General features: G+C 35.6%; 1 protein-coding gene across 2 annotated transcripts in view; it reads right to left on the reverse strand.

Annotated features, from left to right (window-relative positions):
• Positions 1-17,875, reverse strand: part of A1CF_2 (APOB1 complementation factor) — a gene marked incomplete at its 3' end in the record, with an annotated part of 28,107 nt that extends 10,232 nt beyond the window's left edge. The window contains exons 1-4 of one of the 2 annotated variants that reach the window (XM_051216568.1): positions 16,917-17,875; positions 14,259-14,439; positions 3,409-4,246; positions 1,025-1,178 (exon numbers count right to left, since the gene is read on the reverse strand). In XM_051216568.1, coding sequence (XP_051067171.1) covers positions 1,025-1,178; positions 3,409-4,246; positions 14,259-14,439; positions 16,917-17,699 — 1,956 coding nt within the window. In that variant the 5' untranslated portion in view covers positions 17,700-17,875. Of the gene's footprint in view, positions 1-1,024; positions 1,179-3,404; positions 4,247-14,258; positions 14,440-16,916 lie in introns of those variants that run through there. The other variant, XM_035734290.2, reaches the window with a different exon arrangement.
• Positions 17,876-18,232: the final 357 nt, after the last annotated feature.

An 18,232-nucleotide genomic window follows, 5' to 3' on the forward strand; every position in this document is an offset into this window, starting at 1 on the left:
TCAAACGTCTTTTCCTAATTTGCTCCTCAGCTGGAACCTGGTTTGTTTTATCTCACAGTAGACTGCTGCTGACTTTATCAGGTCAACGGACATTCAGTATATTGTGTAGACAATTGTTTACATATACTTGCACATTATTGATGATGGATGTGGTGGTTCTGGAATCTTCAGCTCCCTACAATAGAACTGTCTTGATGTTCGTATTGAAGATTGTGACTTTGATATTTTTTGTCAGTTGTTTTGAGGCCCATATGTTGTTTAACTGCTGTTCAATTGCTTTTTCAGTCCTCACCTTTAGGTTCATCGATGATGATACTGCGGGATATGGTCGTGGACGTTTATACCTGTTCCAGAGTTTCTCCATCAAGTGTGGTTGCGTTGTTATTCTTCATGTTCTATTTGAGAATCTTGGTTTTTCCCTTGTGTTTGTTGAGGCCTACTGATGTAGAGGCTGCTGTTATACTGTTTGTCTTCATTTGCAATTGTTGTTGTGTTGTATGGGATTGAATTGCCATCTTATCTGTCATATCCAAATCCTCTAGTGGCATTCAACCAGTTCATTGTATCCCATGCTTCCCCTCAGATGTCGAGGTCTTCATAATCCAGTCAACTAACAGAAGAAAGAGAAAGATTGATAGCAAGCAGAACTGTCTGCCTCCGGTCCCCTCTTGGAATGCGTCTGTCGGCTGTCGTCCATGAATGGCTTTGCGATATAGTTTGTCGTGTAATATTACTTCTGGTTAATATATTTTGTACCTGAAAAGGTAACGGAAAAGAGGAAGACCAAAGAGCACATTACGTCGAGAATTGAAAGCAGAAATGAATAGGAATTCAAAAGACCTGGAAATGGTTGCTCAAGACAGAGATGTATGGAGAATGCTAGTGAGCGGCTTACGCTACTCCACGAGGAATAACAAGCATTAGTAAGTAAGTAAGTAAGTATGTAAGTAATAAAGAGTGGATTTCATTCAGTTTGGCAAATGCAAATCTTTAAAAATCCTGAAATTAACAATATTTAACTTACTTTATTAGCATTTGTTATCTGCTGACCATCTATACTGGAATGGTCAATATTCAATCGGTTAACACTTTCAGTATTTAAAACGAATGAACAATCGTTTGAATTCTTTTCGTTTGAAAGTAATGAAGGTTGTAATGAAGTACTTGTTTCAAAAGAACTAAAAATAAAGGTGTAAATAACAGAAATAATGAGAGGGCATTGTATTTCGTTTATATGATGAGTAAACAATAGCTAGGCAAGAGATATTAGATAGCTATTCCATTTTATGTGTTAGCATACAACAGTTTACATCCAAAACCCCACCAAGGACCTAACATAACATTGTCCTGTCCTATAGGAACTAGGATCCTATTACTCTATTGAATAGGTGTTCAATAGTTCAGATTCTTAACGCTAATATCAAACTGAGATGTTTTGCGATCATGATTCTTTGCTCTCAATAATATTAAGCTTATAACAGAAATTGACGTATTGAAAAGACGACGACTTTGGATAGTTGAATGAAAAGATCAGGATTATAAGAACTATATGATATATTCTGCCAATACATTCCAAACAATTTAATTACACATATAGTTGTTATGAACATATATATACAAAAATAAATAGTCATATAGACAAATAGAGGGCAAATGGAAACAAAGACAATAAACAAAATCATCAGAGAGACAATATGATACTCATCATACACATTGAAATTGATAAACACAATGGAATGTGACATAATCGCTTTCATGTCTTTTAAGTTTTCGGTGAAGCAAGTAACTTGTTTTCCCATTGATAATGACCTTTCTGGATAGTTCGCTTTGTTACCAACTGATTTAAACCTAGGTTTCGAAAGAAGGCTATTTAACTCATCTCTGAAATGTAGAGTGATATAGACAGCTTTTTTCTTTGCCAAAGATATATGATACCCATTTTCCATTAATGTTTTGTTCAGTAACATTACTTCGTCATCAGTAGCATCATTTATACAAATACGATCAAACACGAATGTATTGAACTGAGCAATAACTATGATGATTAAGATACTGGCCTGTGTGGGTTGACTTTCTAACAATGAATCATTTGACTGAACTATCTTCTCTTCTATTTATATATTTATCTGAGCGAATAAGCTGGTTATTCTCCTTCTCTTCACATGAAAACTGTTAGGATTTTGAGCTGTGTTAACTTTATTCAGTGGACTATGAATACCATCCTATCTTTCTGAGATAACCAATATACAATTCACTTATCGCTTATAAAAGGACATGTTTTTGAATAGATCTCCAGCCACGTTTCCAGCATATTGTAGTAAACAAGAACACGAATGGCGACAATCGACAAATACAGAGCATCTCAATAAAATCTGAGAACTATATATTAAATTGTTCATTTGCAAAATGTCCACCAATTGTCTTAAAATGCCTCAGACTTTATTGTTCTTACATTTTCATACAAATTGCATTCTATTCCCGCTCTTGCTTTCTTGATTTTTCCTCATGTTCTGCTCCCAGATATTACATTCTTGACTCGCATAATATACTACTTATATCAATATAAGTAGCACGCAACACAATATATCGTAAGCACATCAGTTAATAATGGTCTTCACGAACTAGTCATAACAACAACAACAACAACAACGATTTGGAAAAAGTATTCATCTTCCAATATGAACTGAACTATGTCAGTTTATAGACTAGTAGAATATTTCAAGAAGAACTTTGTTGAATAATGAGAAATAGTTCTGCTCTATGATAAATTCACATTCAAGTTTTTAAACTATGAATTCTCTACGTCTCAAATTCAATAATTGAAACCAAGTATAAGGCAATATTTATCAATGTAGCAGTACACTGTCAACTCATATACAAAACCAAAAAACGTAAATAATTTATTATGAATGAAAATGTATTTTCTCTTTGGAACCTTAAACTTTCTGCATATCAATGATTATTATCAAAAAAAGAGATTTGTGTAGATGGTGGTAAGTTTAACAGTTGAATGAATGAATTGATCTCAACTAAACTATCATTTGAAAACCTGGAAGCAGTAAAAAGCTGTTTCGTCCCATCATGAGACTCCTCAACAATCAGTATTCACGATCATACACATGGGATTTCAGTTCAAAACCTACGGTCTCGCATGTGAACGTTTAACATCTAAACCATCAACCTACTTTCCAATAATACTAATGTCTAACTTCAATTGATTTATAGTCATGTGTAACCTTTTGTTGATTGTTTGAGGTTGATAACTATCTCACCTCCATACAGATTAGACTTCACTGATCATGATCATATAGTACTTTCAGGTATTCAATGATAGTCTAACTTATGAATTCAACTTTAAAAAATACTATCATCTCTCACAAATTCTACCATGGATAATCATGTCATTACCTAATATCTTTCTTTACATTTAATATATTACATTTTTTCATGATTATTTGATTTAATTGATCTTGTTTTAATTGTTTATAGTCTGTATTCAATGTTAAATCATTTTTAATTTTATTCTTTTCAATGTTCAATTTTGTAATTGAATGACATAATTCATTTAAACAAATTTGATTCAATGTTAATGATGATTTGTTATTGATTGATTTATTGATTAAATTATTATTACTGATATCATAATGAGAATGTTTCATTGTAGACGATGTATTCATTGGATTAACAATTGACATCATAGATGATGATAATGATGATGGTGGTAATGATGGGGAAATGGTATAATTGGATAATAATGAATTAGGATTCATAGTATGATTAAATAATGGATTACATTGTGTTTGATGTTTATGTAGATTGGTTTGTGTGAACACATTTGGAGTATAATATGAATGATATGAATTAGATGTTATGATTGATTGATTAATTATTGATGTAAAAGGATATAAGTTAGAATGATGTAATTGTTGTAAAGGTATATTATTTGTTAATGCATTAGAATAGAATAGTTCTGATGAAGTTGACGGTATGATGAATGTATTAGATGAACCGACTAATGACAAAGATGATGATGATGATGATGATGTTGAGAACAATGATAAGGCTTGTTTTTGAGTATATTCTGATAAACTTATATTATTATAATTAATACTACTATTATTATGATTAGTATAGTTTGAATTGATTGTTAAAATTGATTGACACTGATGACTTGTTCGTAAATTATCATTTTTATTGACAGGTTTTGCCCAAGACACTTCAATTTGTGCTCCATCAAGTAAAGTACCTATTTATAAACGAGTAAATATGTTGTTTCTTTTAATAAAGATAAAAAGAAATATATTGAATCCATTGTCTATTGATAATAATAGTAGCAAAAGTATGAAAATATATAGTACATGATCCGATGAATGTAGTATCCATGGCGATAATACAATTTATGGACGAACCAAACAGGTAAGATAATAAGTCTCGGATTTTGAGCGCGAAATTCACTCATCCATTTGGCTAAATAGAGTTTCGCCATTTTAACTGATGTCAGTTCGTGATGAAAACCCCAAAATCTAATTCCTAACCCGTAACCATAAACTGTAAATCACAATTCGAATTCCTCACATTAATTTATAACCCTCATTTGATCATAGTTATCAGGTGGGCACTCTCAAGGTCACTTTAGCGTCGCTAAAAGTCTGTCCATAAATTAAAGATTCAGATAGTTTAATACTTGAATTCATTAGTCAATTAAAGCTAGAGCACCATGGAAATCCTGGAGGCACTGGACGAGTCATTTCGTTCTAGTGTCGGACTCTTAAGCAGTCTAGCTTCAAATGACTAATGAACTGAACTATTGAATTACTATAATAATATCGACTCGGTGAGATTATAGTTCATAGATGGAGGCTGTGTGATACAAAAGTGTCTTTAAGTGAGTTCAAACATTAACTAGGGTAGAAATAAGCTTACGAATTAGTGTGAGGATTTTAGATTCGAAGTTAGGGTTAGGAATTGTAATTGGGGTTTTCATCACGAATTGACATCAGTTATAATATCAAATTGGTATTTAACTATATAAATAAATGAATTGTGAGCTAAAATTCTCAAGTTTCAATCTTTAGTTTGATTGGTTTGTCCATAAACTATAATTTGTCGTTAAAGTTTATGTACCATTAAATTTGCAATCGAAATAACCTAACTCAAAAATTAACTAGACCTAGTGATAACCAGTGCTTCAAAAGCAGTTGAATAGAATATCGTGTACTTATTACTACTTAGTTAACTTAACATGTAGCTCTTCTACGGTTACTGCCGGTCCCAAGCCAAGGTAAAGGAGAAGGGTTGAGCCCGGGATTGGCACCCACATTCTATCGAAAACAGCTTTACTGAAAAAACGTTAAACAGAATAAACAAGTTAAATCATTTGAAATCTGCCTTCTGAGTTGAAGGAACAATTACGACATCTCGTGATGGAAGCTGATACCCTTTTCTAACAACCAGAGCAATAATTTCCATAGGTACACAGAACGCCCGGGCAATGCGGGAGACCAGGAGGATCAATCAAATATGAACGGAAATGAGGAGATACAACTTAGTGGTTCTCGGAATCAGAAAAATCCATTGGACTGAAGCTGTGCAGAAGAGGCTAGATACCGGAGAGATGCTGCTGTACTCCGGTCACGAAGAGGAAAATGTCAAAAGAAACACGTAATGAACTTATAGGATGGGAACCTCACGGATGCAGGGTCATCTTAGAGATGTCTCAGTTCTCATTTCACAATGCCAGTGATATATGTAAACACAGTAGCTTAATTGTTGGTACATTGTCTTATGCTTCTAATGTTTTAATTATTTATTTAGTAATCATCATTTTCACGTTTTTTTTTCTCAGGTCAATGAAACTCGTTAAATAAACAATCATCTATCACTCAAGTAATTTGATTTCATTTCCTTTAGATTCTCAACCATTACGTAACTTTATTTTAACATTTGAAATCATGTAATACTCTGCCTGTATTTCTATAAACTACTTTATTCCTTGAGTTATTATAAATACAATTGAACAGGTTGAGTAAATAATGTATCTGACAGCGAAATATCTTTCATTGACTTGTCTTTAATTGTGATCAAGGACAAAGCCAATAAAGTCTCTGACTTTATCAACAAATATTGGGTGACAAATATGTTTTCAAAGTTTGTGTGTAAACTCATGATTACTTAGTTTGTGACAATTAATAGCCATCAACATTTTCTGACTGTCATTGTGCGTGGTGTCTGAGATATGACACTGATTCACCATGTCATGCTTACAGGTCCCCCCCAGATAACTACTGAGAGAGAAGATAAAGTTGAGGAAAAAAGCACCTTAGAAAATCGATTTCTCCGAGGATTTCATGGGAAAAACATGGGTAACAGGTTTTTTAAAGTATGGAAAACCTCATATCCTTTAAGATAGAACTTTGTAGTACCGTTACATATCAACATTGAGTTCTACGCTATATGTGACTATAGATAGATTGACAAGTTTTATCTTTTTACTAAAAGTGGTATTTCTGGTTTGTAGCTGTATAGCAACTACAAAGTTTGTTAACTTTATAAAATATACATAACTAACCCATTCCCTTCATTTCATACGGTGACATGAGATTGAACTGTTTCATTATCTAAGATGATGATTTCACGGGATTTATTTTCCATTTCTATCCTTTCAATATCTTTGTGTCTGTATAGTCATTCATGTTGGCATACAAAATTGTTGCAAACTCTATTAGGGCAGTTATAAAATTGTAGTAAAGCATAATTTCATTTGTATTTTTCATGTAATAAGAAGATATATTCAGTTCAGATGATTAACATCATGCATTATTGAATTATCATTACACATGAATAAACAGCTGATCATGTCATTTTGGAAAAGATAAGCTCCACATTTGCGCACATTGTGAACACTGAGTATTCGATCAAAATAAACTTAGCGCTCGAAGTTATCTCTATAGGATAGATAGAAACTTACCAATGATGGTGAGTGAGCACTATTAAAGCCTTTAATATACATTTAGAAAAGCTATGACACTGTATATCAAAGATACTTGATCAATCTCTTTTCTTACCATCGTCTTAAAATCTAGTTCTCCGATTCAGTCGCCCCATGTTTTTGATATCATTCTCTATCGACATTTTGCCTTCAACCGACAAAGTATGTCACCATACCCTCTAAGATCACATTCTATTCTAATTTAAGGAATTTATTTTACTATGTAATGTTACAGGTATTGCACTTAATCTATTCTCCATGACAATCTCAGCAAGTATTCATAGTCATAGAAACCAAATCTTCATTTTTGTATTAAGGAGACCATTTTTTATGAAGTCTCATTAAGTTTTCAGCAAATGATTACTATTAACAAAAATAATATCATCACTAAGAAGAAAAGTGTATACTTGCAGTTTTACAGCGTTGAGAATGATTCCGCCATACAGAGAAATACTTGTATGATTCAACTGTCCTTATTTTAAAAAGAATTGTCGAATGTATAAGGCTATTAACGAGATCTTGACAATGATACGGGTGAGATGTTAGTCATTTTCAAGTTCAGTCACTTATCTCTTATTCCAAAGTATAAAGTGAGCAATATTTCATGAGCATCATACTGGTTTATCACTAGGTATTAACCTATGTCATATTTATATAGTTGTTAATGCTGATTTAATTCTATCGAGAAAGTTGCAACGTAGTCACTAAAACAAAGTTCACGAAAAGTTAACCTGCACTGCAACTTGATCAATGGAAATCAATCAAAACTAAGAACTAGACTAACATGATGTTCTTTACTTCTCACCCATCAATCAATGTGAATAGGTTGGTCTTAAAGGCAGTCGATCACAACCTGAATACTTGAATAGTAATGCCTCTGACTAAGATACTGGATAAAGCTAGTTCAGAATCCTACGTTGCGCATCAGTTCTCCGAATGATTTATTTACATCATGATGATCATAGCTAGATAATAAGCAACGTTTCCTACCAATTAGGAGTACTGTCTAAAGTCAGTATTATAATATTACACATACCAATCAGATGACTTAAATGTATCAAGTGACTTTGATGGCTTTCTTATCTAATCTAATAACTGATAACGACCATAATTCTTTAATTTATCAGTAAATAATAACATTTTTAAACATTATCTCAAGAGGTGTAAAAAGCTATTTCATTGTCAGAAGGTGTTTTGTGGAGATTTTAGAAATTTCACTGGTTGAAATAATGAGCCAATTGAAGCTAGACTACCATGGAGAACCTGGAACCACTGGACGGCCGTTTCGTCCTAGTATGGCACTCCTCAGCAGTGCGCATACACGATCCAGCCCCCGCGAGATTTGAAGTTAGAAATTAACAACATTGGATGCCTGCTCAGTGGTCTTGTGGTTAAGCGCTTGTGCGCGAGACAGACAGATCCTGGGTTTGAGTCTCGCGGGGAGTGTCTTGGATACGCACTGCTGAGAAGTCCCATACTAGGATGAAACAGCCGCCTAGTGCTTACAGGTTCTCCATGGTGGTCTAGCTTCAATTGGCTCATGACTTACTTACTTACTTACTTACGCCTGTTACTCCCAATGGAGCATAGGCCGCTGACCAGCATTCTCCAACCCACTCTGTCCTGGGCCTTCTTTTCTAGTTCCATCCAATTCTTGTTCATTTTTCTCATGTCTATCTCCAGTTCTCGGCGTAATGTGTTCTTTGGTCTTCCTCTTTTCCTTTGACCTTCAGGATTCCATGTGAGGGCTTGTCTTGTGACGCAGTTCGGTGCTTTCCTCAATGTGTGTCCTATCCACTTCCAGCGCTTCTTCCTGATTTCTTCCTCCACTGGGATCTGGTTTGTCCTCTCCCACAGTTGGTTGTTGCTAATAGTGTCCGGCCAATGGATTTGAAGTATTTTGCGTAGACAACTGTTAATAAACACCTGTATTTTCTGGATGATGGCTTTTGTAGTTCTCCAAGTTTCTGCCCCATACAGTAGAACTGTCTTGACATTTGTATTGAAAATCCTGACCTTGGTGTTGGTTGACAGCTGCTTTGAGCTCCAGATGTTCTTCAGTTGTAAATATGCTGCTCTTGCTTTGCCGATCCGTGCTTTCACATCTGCATCAGATCCACCATGTTCATCAATGATGCTGCCCAAATATGTAAAGGTTTTTACATCTTCCAAATCTTCGCCATCAATTGTGATTGGATTGGTGCATGCTGTGTTGTATCGGAGAATCCTGCTTTTCCCTTTGTGTATGTTGAGACCTACTGCTGCTGAGGCTGCTGCCACGCTGTTTGTCTTCTCCTGCATCTGTTGTTGCGTGTGGGATAGAAGGGCCAGATCGTCTGCGAAGTCTAGATCATCCAACTGCATCTTAGATGTCGATTGTATCCCATGCTTCCCTTCAGATGTTGACGTCTTCATGATCCAGTCGATCACCAGGAGAAATAGAAACGGTGAGAGTAAGCAACCTTGCCTAACACCGGTCTTCACTTCGAACGACTTTGTCAACTGTCCTCCATGCACAATTTTGCAGTGTAATCCATCATATGAACTCTGTATGATATTGACTATCTTCTGAGGCACGCCGTAGTGTCGAAGAAGTTTCCATAGTGTTGTTCTGTCCACGCTGTCAAATGCCTTTTCGTAGTCAATGAAGTTGATGTAGAGTGATGAATTCCATTCAATTGATTGTTCCACAATGATCCGTAGAGTTGCGATTTGGTCTGTACACGATCTATCCTTACGGAATCCTGCCTGTTGGTCACGAAGTTGGGCGTCTACGCAGTCCTTCATCCTGTTTAACAATACCCTGTTGAAGACTTTGCCCGGTATTGAGAGAAGAGTGATGCCCCTGTAGTTATCACACTTGCTGAGATCGCCTTTCTTCAGTATTTTGATCAGTAGTCCTTCTTTCCAGTCTGTTGGTACTTGTTCCTCATCCCAAATCTTATTGAAGAGAATGTGGAGTATCCTTGCAGTTGCCGCTACGTCTGCTTTTAGTGCCTCTGCTGGGATGTTGTCCGGTCCTGCTGCTTTGCCACTCTTGATTTGTCTGATGGCCATGCTGATTTCTTCAATTGTTGGTGGACCAACATCGATTAGGAGGTCCGTGGGTGCTACTTCGATGTTGGGTGGGTTCAGTGGCGCTGGTCGATTCAAGAGTTCTTTGAAGTGTTCTACCCACCTGTTTTGTTGCTCTTCAATGTGGGTGATTACCTTACCTTCCTTGCTTTTCACTGGTCGTTCTGCTTTGCGGCGATTTCCAGAGAGTTTGTTTGTTGTGTCATAAAATTGTCTCATGTTTCCTTCTGTTGCAGCCTTTTCCGCCGTCGTTGCTAGATCTTCCACATATTTACGTTTGTCGGTTCTGATGCTCCTATTCACTTGTTTGTTTATTTCCGTGTATTCAGCTTGTGCCTTGGCTTTTTCTGCTCTTGTTCGGCTGGTATTGATCGCTGCCTTCTTGTTTCTTCTTTCTTGAATCTTATCCAGTGTATCAACAGTGATCCATTCCTTGTGGTGGTGCTTCTTGTGACCCAGGACCTCATGACATGTTGAAGTGATCGCCTCTTTGATCTCTTTCCAGTTGCTCTCCACAGTAGTTCCTTCTCCATTGAGTAGATCATGAAAGGCCTGGAACTTGTTGCTGAGGACTATCTTGAATTTGTTGAGTTTGTTAGTATCCTGGAGAAAGGCCGTATTGAACTTTTGTGATACTGTCTGCCCCGTTGTCCAGTGCTTCTTGAGTTTCAATTTCATCTTGGCGACCAGTAAGTGATGATCTGATGCTATATCAGCTCCTCTCTTGGTTCTCACGTCCTCTACAGTCCTCCTGAACGTTTTGTTGATGCAAATATCGTCGATTTGGTTTTGTGTAGAGTGATCCGGTGAAGTCCATGTGGTTTTGTGTATGCGTTTATGTGGGAATACGGTGCCGCTTATGACCAGCTTATTGAAGGCACATAGATTTGCAAATCTCTCACCATTTTCGTTTCTTTCTCCCAGTCCGTGTCGTCCCATGATGTCTTCATATCCAGTGTTGTCCGTCCCAACCTTGGCGTTGAAATCTCCCATCAGAATGGTCAGGTCCTTTGTTGGGCACTTCTCGATGATTGACTGCAGCCTATTGTAGAATTGATCTTTAGCGTCTTCATTGTAGTCGTTGGTAGGCGCATAGCATTGGATGATGTTCATTGAAATGCCCTCTTTCTTTGTTTTAAACGAGGCTTTGATGATCCTTGGTCCATGAGATTCTCATCCTATAAGTGCATTTTGTGCTTGTTTGGATAGCATCACTGCAACTCCTTGTGTATATCAAGCATTTTCTTCTTCACGGCGGGAGTATAACAACAGCTCCCCTGAAGCTAGTCGTTGTTGTCCAACTTGTGTCCAATGTGTTTCACTGATCCCAAGTACCTCTAGGTTGTATCTTCTCATTTCTGCAGCAATCTGGAAGGCTCTTCCGGTGTCCCACATTGTACGAACATTCCATGTACCTAAATAAATGGTCGCTCTGGTTGTCAGAAGGGGCATCGGCCTCGTAACTTCCGAAGGGTTTCGGCTTTCATCATGAGGCGTCATAATTCTTCTAAATGAAGATCTTCTGACTCTCAGGGCAGAGTTTAAAAGGTTTGAATAATTTTTTCTGGTTAGCGTTTTTTTAGCGAGTTAGTTTTCTACGGGATGGGGACGCTAACCCCATGCCCAACCCTCCTCCTTTATCCGGGCTTGGGACCGGCAGTAGCCCCCGGAGGGACTCCAGGCGGAGTTGGCTCATGACTTAACCAGTGCTATTTCGTTGATTGTTCCTAGATGCACAAAATATTAAGAACAAGTTAGATATTTGAGTGGAAAGTCATTCGAATAGAAAATATCTTACTTATAAACTAAACCTAAATGTGACTATACATTTCTATCGAAAATTGGCATTCACTAATAATTTGTGTGATTCATTCAATTTTGTTTAAACTACTTTAAATCACTGAGAGTACTACACTTTATTTAAACAAATAACGAGAAGTAATGAGTCGTATAAACCATACACAAACAAACTACTCACAAACTAAAGCATCGAATATGATTTTGCAGGACAAGCATACACCTTGAATATAATTTGGTCATTCGTTTTAATATTTTGGAGAATAAGTAATGGTAAAATTATTAATATGTGTTCTTTCCATTATGGAATACGTTAACTGAATGTACTTGTATCCTAATATTGATAGTGACATCGATACTGGAATCCAGGAAGTTCAACTTCAAGTGCCGGTGTATCATCTAGTAATATGATTGGTTCAGGTAACTAGTTATTTACTAAACGAATATTTTCAATTTAGTAATAGAATAATACAAAACTTAACGAATTAACTATCATTATTGAAGGCCAAACTGGATCATGTCATTTTATAAATACAGACTGATAGTGGAAATAATTATGTTCTGAAATACAGTAATAATTGGAAACAAATGATTATAAATACAGTGTACTGACAATACATTCATCGGGTATATGTTATTATAATGAGGTATAATTATAGAATGAAAGGTTGAAGAGATTTTTGGCCTTCACGTAATGAAATCATTACGATAAGTTTTATGTTTAAATTTTCACTACTTGCTTCAGTTGTAAGTAGTATCAGTACTTCTTAAAAGTAGTTTTTACTCTAAGGTTCATTTTACAAATTCTTACTTAGTATATGAGTTATAATTATATACTCTAGGTGTTAGTATTACGAGAATATATCGGTTTTATTTGTATTGATAGGAAATTGGGTCATTATGTATACATGCCAACGTCAACCATACCATGAAGAATGCAAGTTCTCGAGAATATCATTTCACTAGTTTATGTATGTTTTGTAGATACTCTTTTGAAGTTTTCACAGATTGAAATCATGAGTCCGTTGAAGCTAGATCACCATGAAAAACCTGGAAGCACTGGACGGTTGTTTCGTCCTAGTATGGGACTCCTTAGCAGTGCTCATCCACGATCCCGCATCCCGCGGGATGATTTCAATCTGTGAAAATTTCTAAGATCTCCACAAACCACTTATGAACTATATTTTGCTTTGTGTGCTTGTAGATATTCCTTAAGATATATTAACATTTTAGATGATTTGCAGTTGCTTTTGAATGACAAAAATTTGTGTTTATATTCTCCAGTTTAAATGGGTATTCAAACACTACTACATTTTCGTCATTTATGTATCTGTACTGTTTGACTACCTTTATCATTTCAGTAGTATAAATACATAATCAGAAATATTCAAGCTCCTTAAATAGTTTGGTCTCACTAACTTGTATGTTAACTCACATTGATACATAAGCGTAACTCAAAAAGAATAATATGCTCTGGTAGCCGCATTATATGGAAACTTCATTTATTGGCTAATCATCTTGTGGAAATAAATAAATCTACCTAGCTAGCTCAATTAAGCCATTAGAATTCTAGGTATACACAAGTCTTCATTATATCCAAACCGATATTATTATATCTAAAACCATATTTAACGGAATTCGGAGCCTAAACCACACCAGTGGTGATCATTCACTGTCTTACTAGGGGTCAAGCCCAGGAACTCCAGTGATAATGGATGGTGATCATTCAGTAGATTAAACTTTATGTCAAACAAAAGAAGTAATTTTAATTGTTCGAAAATGAGGCGAAGCCTAAGGGTTGTTCTCCCTCTACTGATCTGCTGTGGAGATGTTGTCGTGGAGGAAAGAAATGATAACACAAGGCCACTGTTTAGTATATGCTGATCTTTCATGGTTGTTCAACCAAAGTGACGTATTGGCGTGAAGCTTTAAATCATCTGTAAGTTAGTTTAAAAAATTTATAACGGTTGTTACTCAAAGTATGTATTACAAATTATCGGTCTTTTAAATTTTCGTTCTCTGAAATGAATGATTCATTTGTGATGGCTTCATTAGCTTTCTAGAAAACATCGTCCACACAAACCATCGACAGCTGTGAGTAATTAAAACTTCCCTACCCTATCGTAAGATAAACTCAAAGGGAGAGATAAATAGTCAGTGTGGAGACAATCACTGAACAAGGGTCAATTATAAATAATGAAGACAATGCACAACAGAATATACTGTTACTCATATTTAGAATATTTGAAGCTTTATTCTATCAGATGTTTGTGCTGCTGATGATGCTGTCCAGAAGGAAACTGAAAGCTTCACAATTAAATCATTCAATTCAAACATCGCAACATTATCAAAGCCATTTCTTTGAAATATAAATCTTCTTTACTATGTCATAACTTACCATTTAATTGTTTTAACGCTGCGACAGCATCAAATCGATCACGAAAGTGAACAAAAGCATAATCACGAATTTTTTTAACACGTTCAACAGCATTAATTGAATTAATTGCTTGATTGAAATGATCCTTTACCGCATCTTCTGTTGTATCTAACATTAAATTTCTAACGTATAGTATACGGACCTATACAAAGTGAAATCAATATATATATCTTGTGAAATACTATAAGTAGTATAAGTTCAACTATAAAATGTAATTACATTTTCTCATACGAACTCTTAATGTATACCAAATACAATTAACGTTTATACAAAATTACATTTACACATATACACGTGAAAGTTTGTGAAAATAGTGCCTCAACAAATCCAAGTATGTACTCTCAACAAGTTCTCAACAAAACTGTTTCAAGCTGATATTATAACATATTTCTATTGTACTTTCGGTTGTAGAGACTAATGTATTCAAAGACAACGTTTCGTATTGTTTTGTGCACACATATCAGCTTAATTTTTAATGATTTGGATTCGCGTGGCTGAAGAGAGACGACTGCGTCAAGTGTGATTGGATAGGTACATGCTTTGTTGTACCAGAAAATCTTGCTTTTCCCTTTGAGTATGTTGAGACCTACTGCTGCTGAGGCTGCTGCTACATTGGTTGTCTTCTCCTGTATTTGTTGGTGCATGTGTGATAAAAGAGCCAGATCATCTGCGAAGTCTAGATCGTCCAGCTGCATTCCAGCTGTCCACTGTATCTCATGCTTCCCCTCAGATGTTGACGTCTTCATGATCCAGTCGATCACCAGGAGAAAGAGAAAGGATGAGAGTAAGAAACCTTGCCTGTGAGCTGTCCTCCATGCACGATTTTGCAGTGTAATCCATCATATGAACTCTGTATGATATTGACTATCTTCTGAGGCACGCCGTAGTGTCAAAAAAGCTTCCATAGTGTTGTCCTGTCCACGCTATCGAATGCTTTCTCGTAGTCAATGAAGTTGATGTAGAGTGATGAATTCCATTCAATTGATTGTTCCACAATGATCCGTAGAGTTGCGATTCGGTCCGTACACGATCTCTCTTCATGGAATCCTGCCTGTTGGTCACGAAGTTGAGCGTCTACGCAGTCCTTCCAGAGAGTTTGTTTGTTGTGTCATACAATTGTCTCATGTTTCCTTCTGTTGCAGCCTTTTCCGACGTCACTACCTACTCCTCCACATATTTACGTTTGTCGGTTCTGATGCTCCTATTCACTTGGTTGTTTACTTCTGTGTATTCAGCTTGTGCCTTGGCTTTTTCTGCTCTTGTTCGACTGGTATTCATTGCTGCCTTCTTGTTCCTCCGTTCTTGAATCTTATCTAGTGTATCAACAGTGATCCATTCCTTGTGATGGTGCTTCTTGTGACCCAGGACCTCATGACATGTTGAAGTGATTGCCTCTTTGAACCCCTCTCAGTTGCTCTCCATAGTAGTTCCTTCTCCATTGAGTAGGTCATGAAAGGCCTGGAATCTATTGCTGAGGACTATCATGAATTTATTAAGTTTGTCAGTATCCCGAAGAAAAGACGTATCAAACTTTTGTGATGTTATCCGCCCCGTTTTCCAGTGCTTCTTAAGTTTTAGTTTCATCTTGGCGACCAGCAAGTGATGATCTGATACCATATGGACTGTTCTCCTGGTTCTCACGTCCTCCATTGTCCTTCTGAACTTTTTGTTGATGCAGATATGGTCGATTCGGTTCTGCGTAGCGTGATGCGGTGAAGTTCATGTGCATTTGCGTTTGTGTTTGCTTGGGAATCACATAGGTTTGCACATCTCTCACCATTTTCGTCACTTTCTCCTAGTCCATGTCGTCGCATGATGTCTTCATATCCAGTGTTGTCCATTCCAACCTTGCCATTTAAATCTCCCATCAGAATTGTAAGGTCGTTTGTTGGGCATTTCTCGATGATTGACTTCAGCCTATCGTAAAATTGATCTTTAACGTCTTCATTGTAGTCGTTCTTAATCGCACAGCATTGGATGACGTTCATTGTAATCCCCTCTTTCTTTCTTTTGAAGGGGACTTTGATGATCCTTGGTCCATGAGATTCTCATCCTATAAGTGCATTTTGTGCTTGTTTGGATAGCATCACTGCAAGTCTTGTGTATATCAAGTATTTTCTTCTTCACGGCGGGAGTATAACAACAGCTCCCCTGAAGCTAGTCGTTGTTGTCCAACTTGTGTCCAATATGTTTGACTGATTTCAAGTACCTCCATGTTTTATATTTTCATTTCTGCAGCCATTTGAATGATTCTCAAAATCCACATTCATGGCACGTATATGCTATGGGTATATGTTAAAGATATTAAACCCTATTGACGATCAAAGGTTGATGTATATAGATTCCAGTACCCGAAGTTCATGAATGATATAACGATGATTGTTACAAATTAAGTGGATACAATATTTGAAGGATTAGAATTATATTGAATAGGAAGTTAGTATTTTGTATGATGCTTTTTTTTTTCTCTGTACAAGGAATGAAATGACATGATTGTTCACAAAAATAATCATGTCATATTACCTGCAATTTGTAGTAGTTTTGTTTCTTAATTTCTGTGAACAATTCATAATATCAATAAGCCAATTTCATTCAAGTTACAATGAGCGTTCAACTTACTTTTGACATAATATTTTCATCAACTTCATGTTCTGGTTCTGCCCAATCCACTGCAATTTGATGACCCCATAATTGTATTCGTCTTAGAATTAATTTACGTCTAGCCATTGCTGCTGTTTTATGATTATCATATTCAATAAATGCAAATCCTCTATTCTTTGTTTTATCTTCTATACTTGAATAAACAATAACATCTTTTACACCATTTGTTATTTTACATATTTCTAACATTATTTCATATTTTGTTTTTGTTTTTGGTATACCACCAATAAATAAACGACAATTATCAATACTATAACATACACCCAACATTTTACCTTGACGTATTTCATAATTATTTAATTCATTTACAGCTCGTTTTGTATCATCACGATTTGTATATAAACAAAAACCATAACCACGATTTAATCCATTAAAATCCATCATTAAACGAAACATATAAATTTGACCAATTAATTCAAATATTGGAATTAATTCATCTTCATAACAATCACGTGGTATTTTCCCAATAAATATTTCACAACCTTTTGGTGGTTTTGATCCTAACCAATTTGGTGGTGGACCATAACAACGTTGACCATTCTCTTGTAATATTGGATATGATGTTCTTTCGGTTAATGTAACTAGAGCTTGTTCATGTGACATAAATATTTTAGTATTTGGACAAGTTGTATCTTTTAAAATAGACTGACTAGATGATATACGATTTGATATAACTGTAGGGAATAATAATTTATTTCTTATTGAATCTATTGAATTCATTGAATTGATTTCAAATTTCATTGATCATTGTTATTATTATCATTTATTGTTTAATAGATCAAGTTTACTATTCAAGTAAAAAGGAATCATTCATTTAACAATCATGATTATAATTCAAGTCTTAGAATGAGAATTCAGCATGGAAATTTATCTATCATATCAAATGTTCATGATTCATTTCATCTAAGATAATAATACTGAAATGAATAATGAAATATGGAATTGACGAAATGATACTCATAGAATAGTTATGTTATGTAATAATTATGTTGATTATAATATAAAAAGTAATATTAGTTTAGGGGTTGTGGTGATTGTTAAGTTTTTGATTAAGATCATGAACTGATTGATGTTAGACCATCACTGGGTTTGAATGCTGAGAGTGGGATTGTGAATGCGCACTGCTGAAGAGTCCTACAATAGGACGAAATGGCTGTTCAGTGCTTTCAAGTTTTCAATCGTGGTCTAACATCAATCGGTTCATGATCTCAATAAAAGTAATAGTAAAGATAATAATAATAATAATATAACCGAGATGTTAAAACATGTCAGCA

The sequence above is a fragment of the Schistosoma haematobium genome, chromosome 4, assembly GCF_000699445.3.
Source record: "Schistosoma haematobium chromosome 4, whole genome shotgun sequence".
Classification (NCBI taxonomy): Eukaryota; Metazoa; Platyhelminthes; class Trematoda; order Strigeidida; family Schistosomatidae; genus Schistosoma; species Schistosoma haematobium.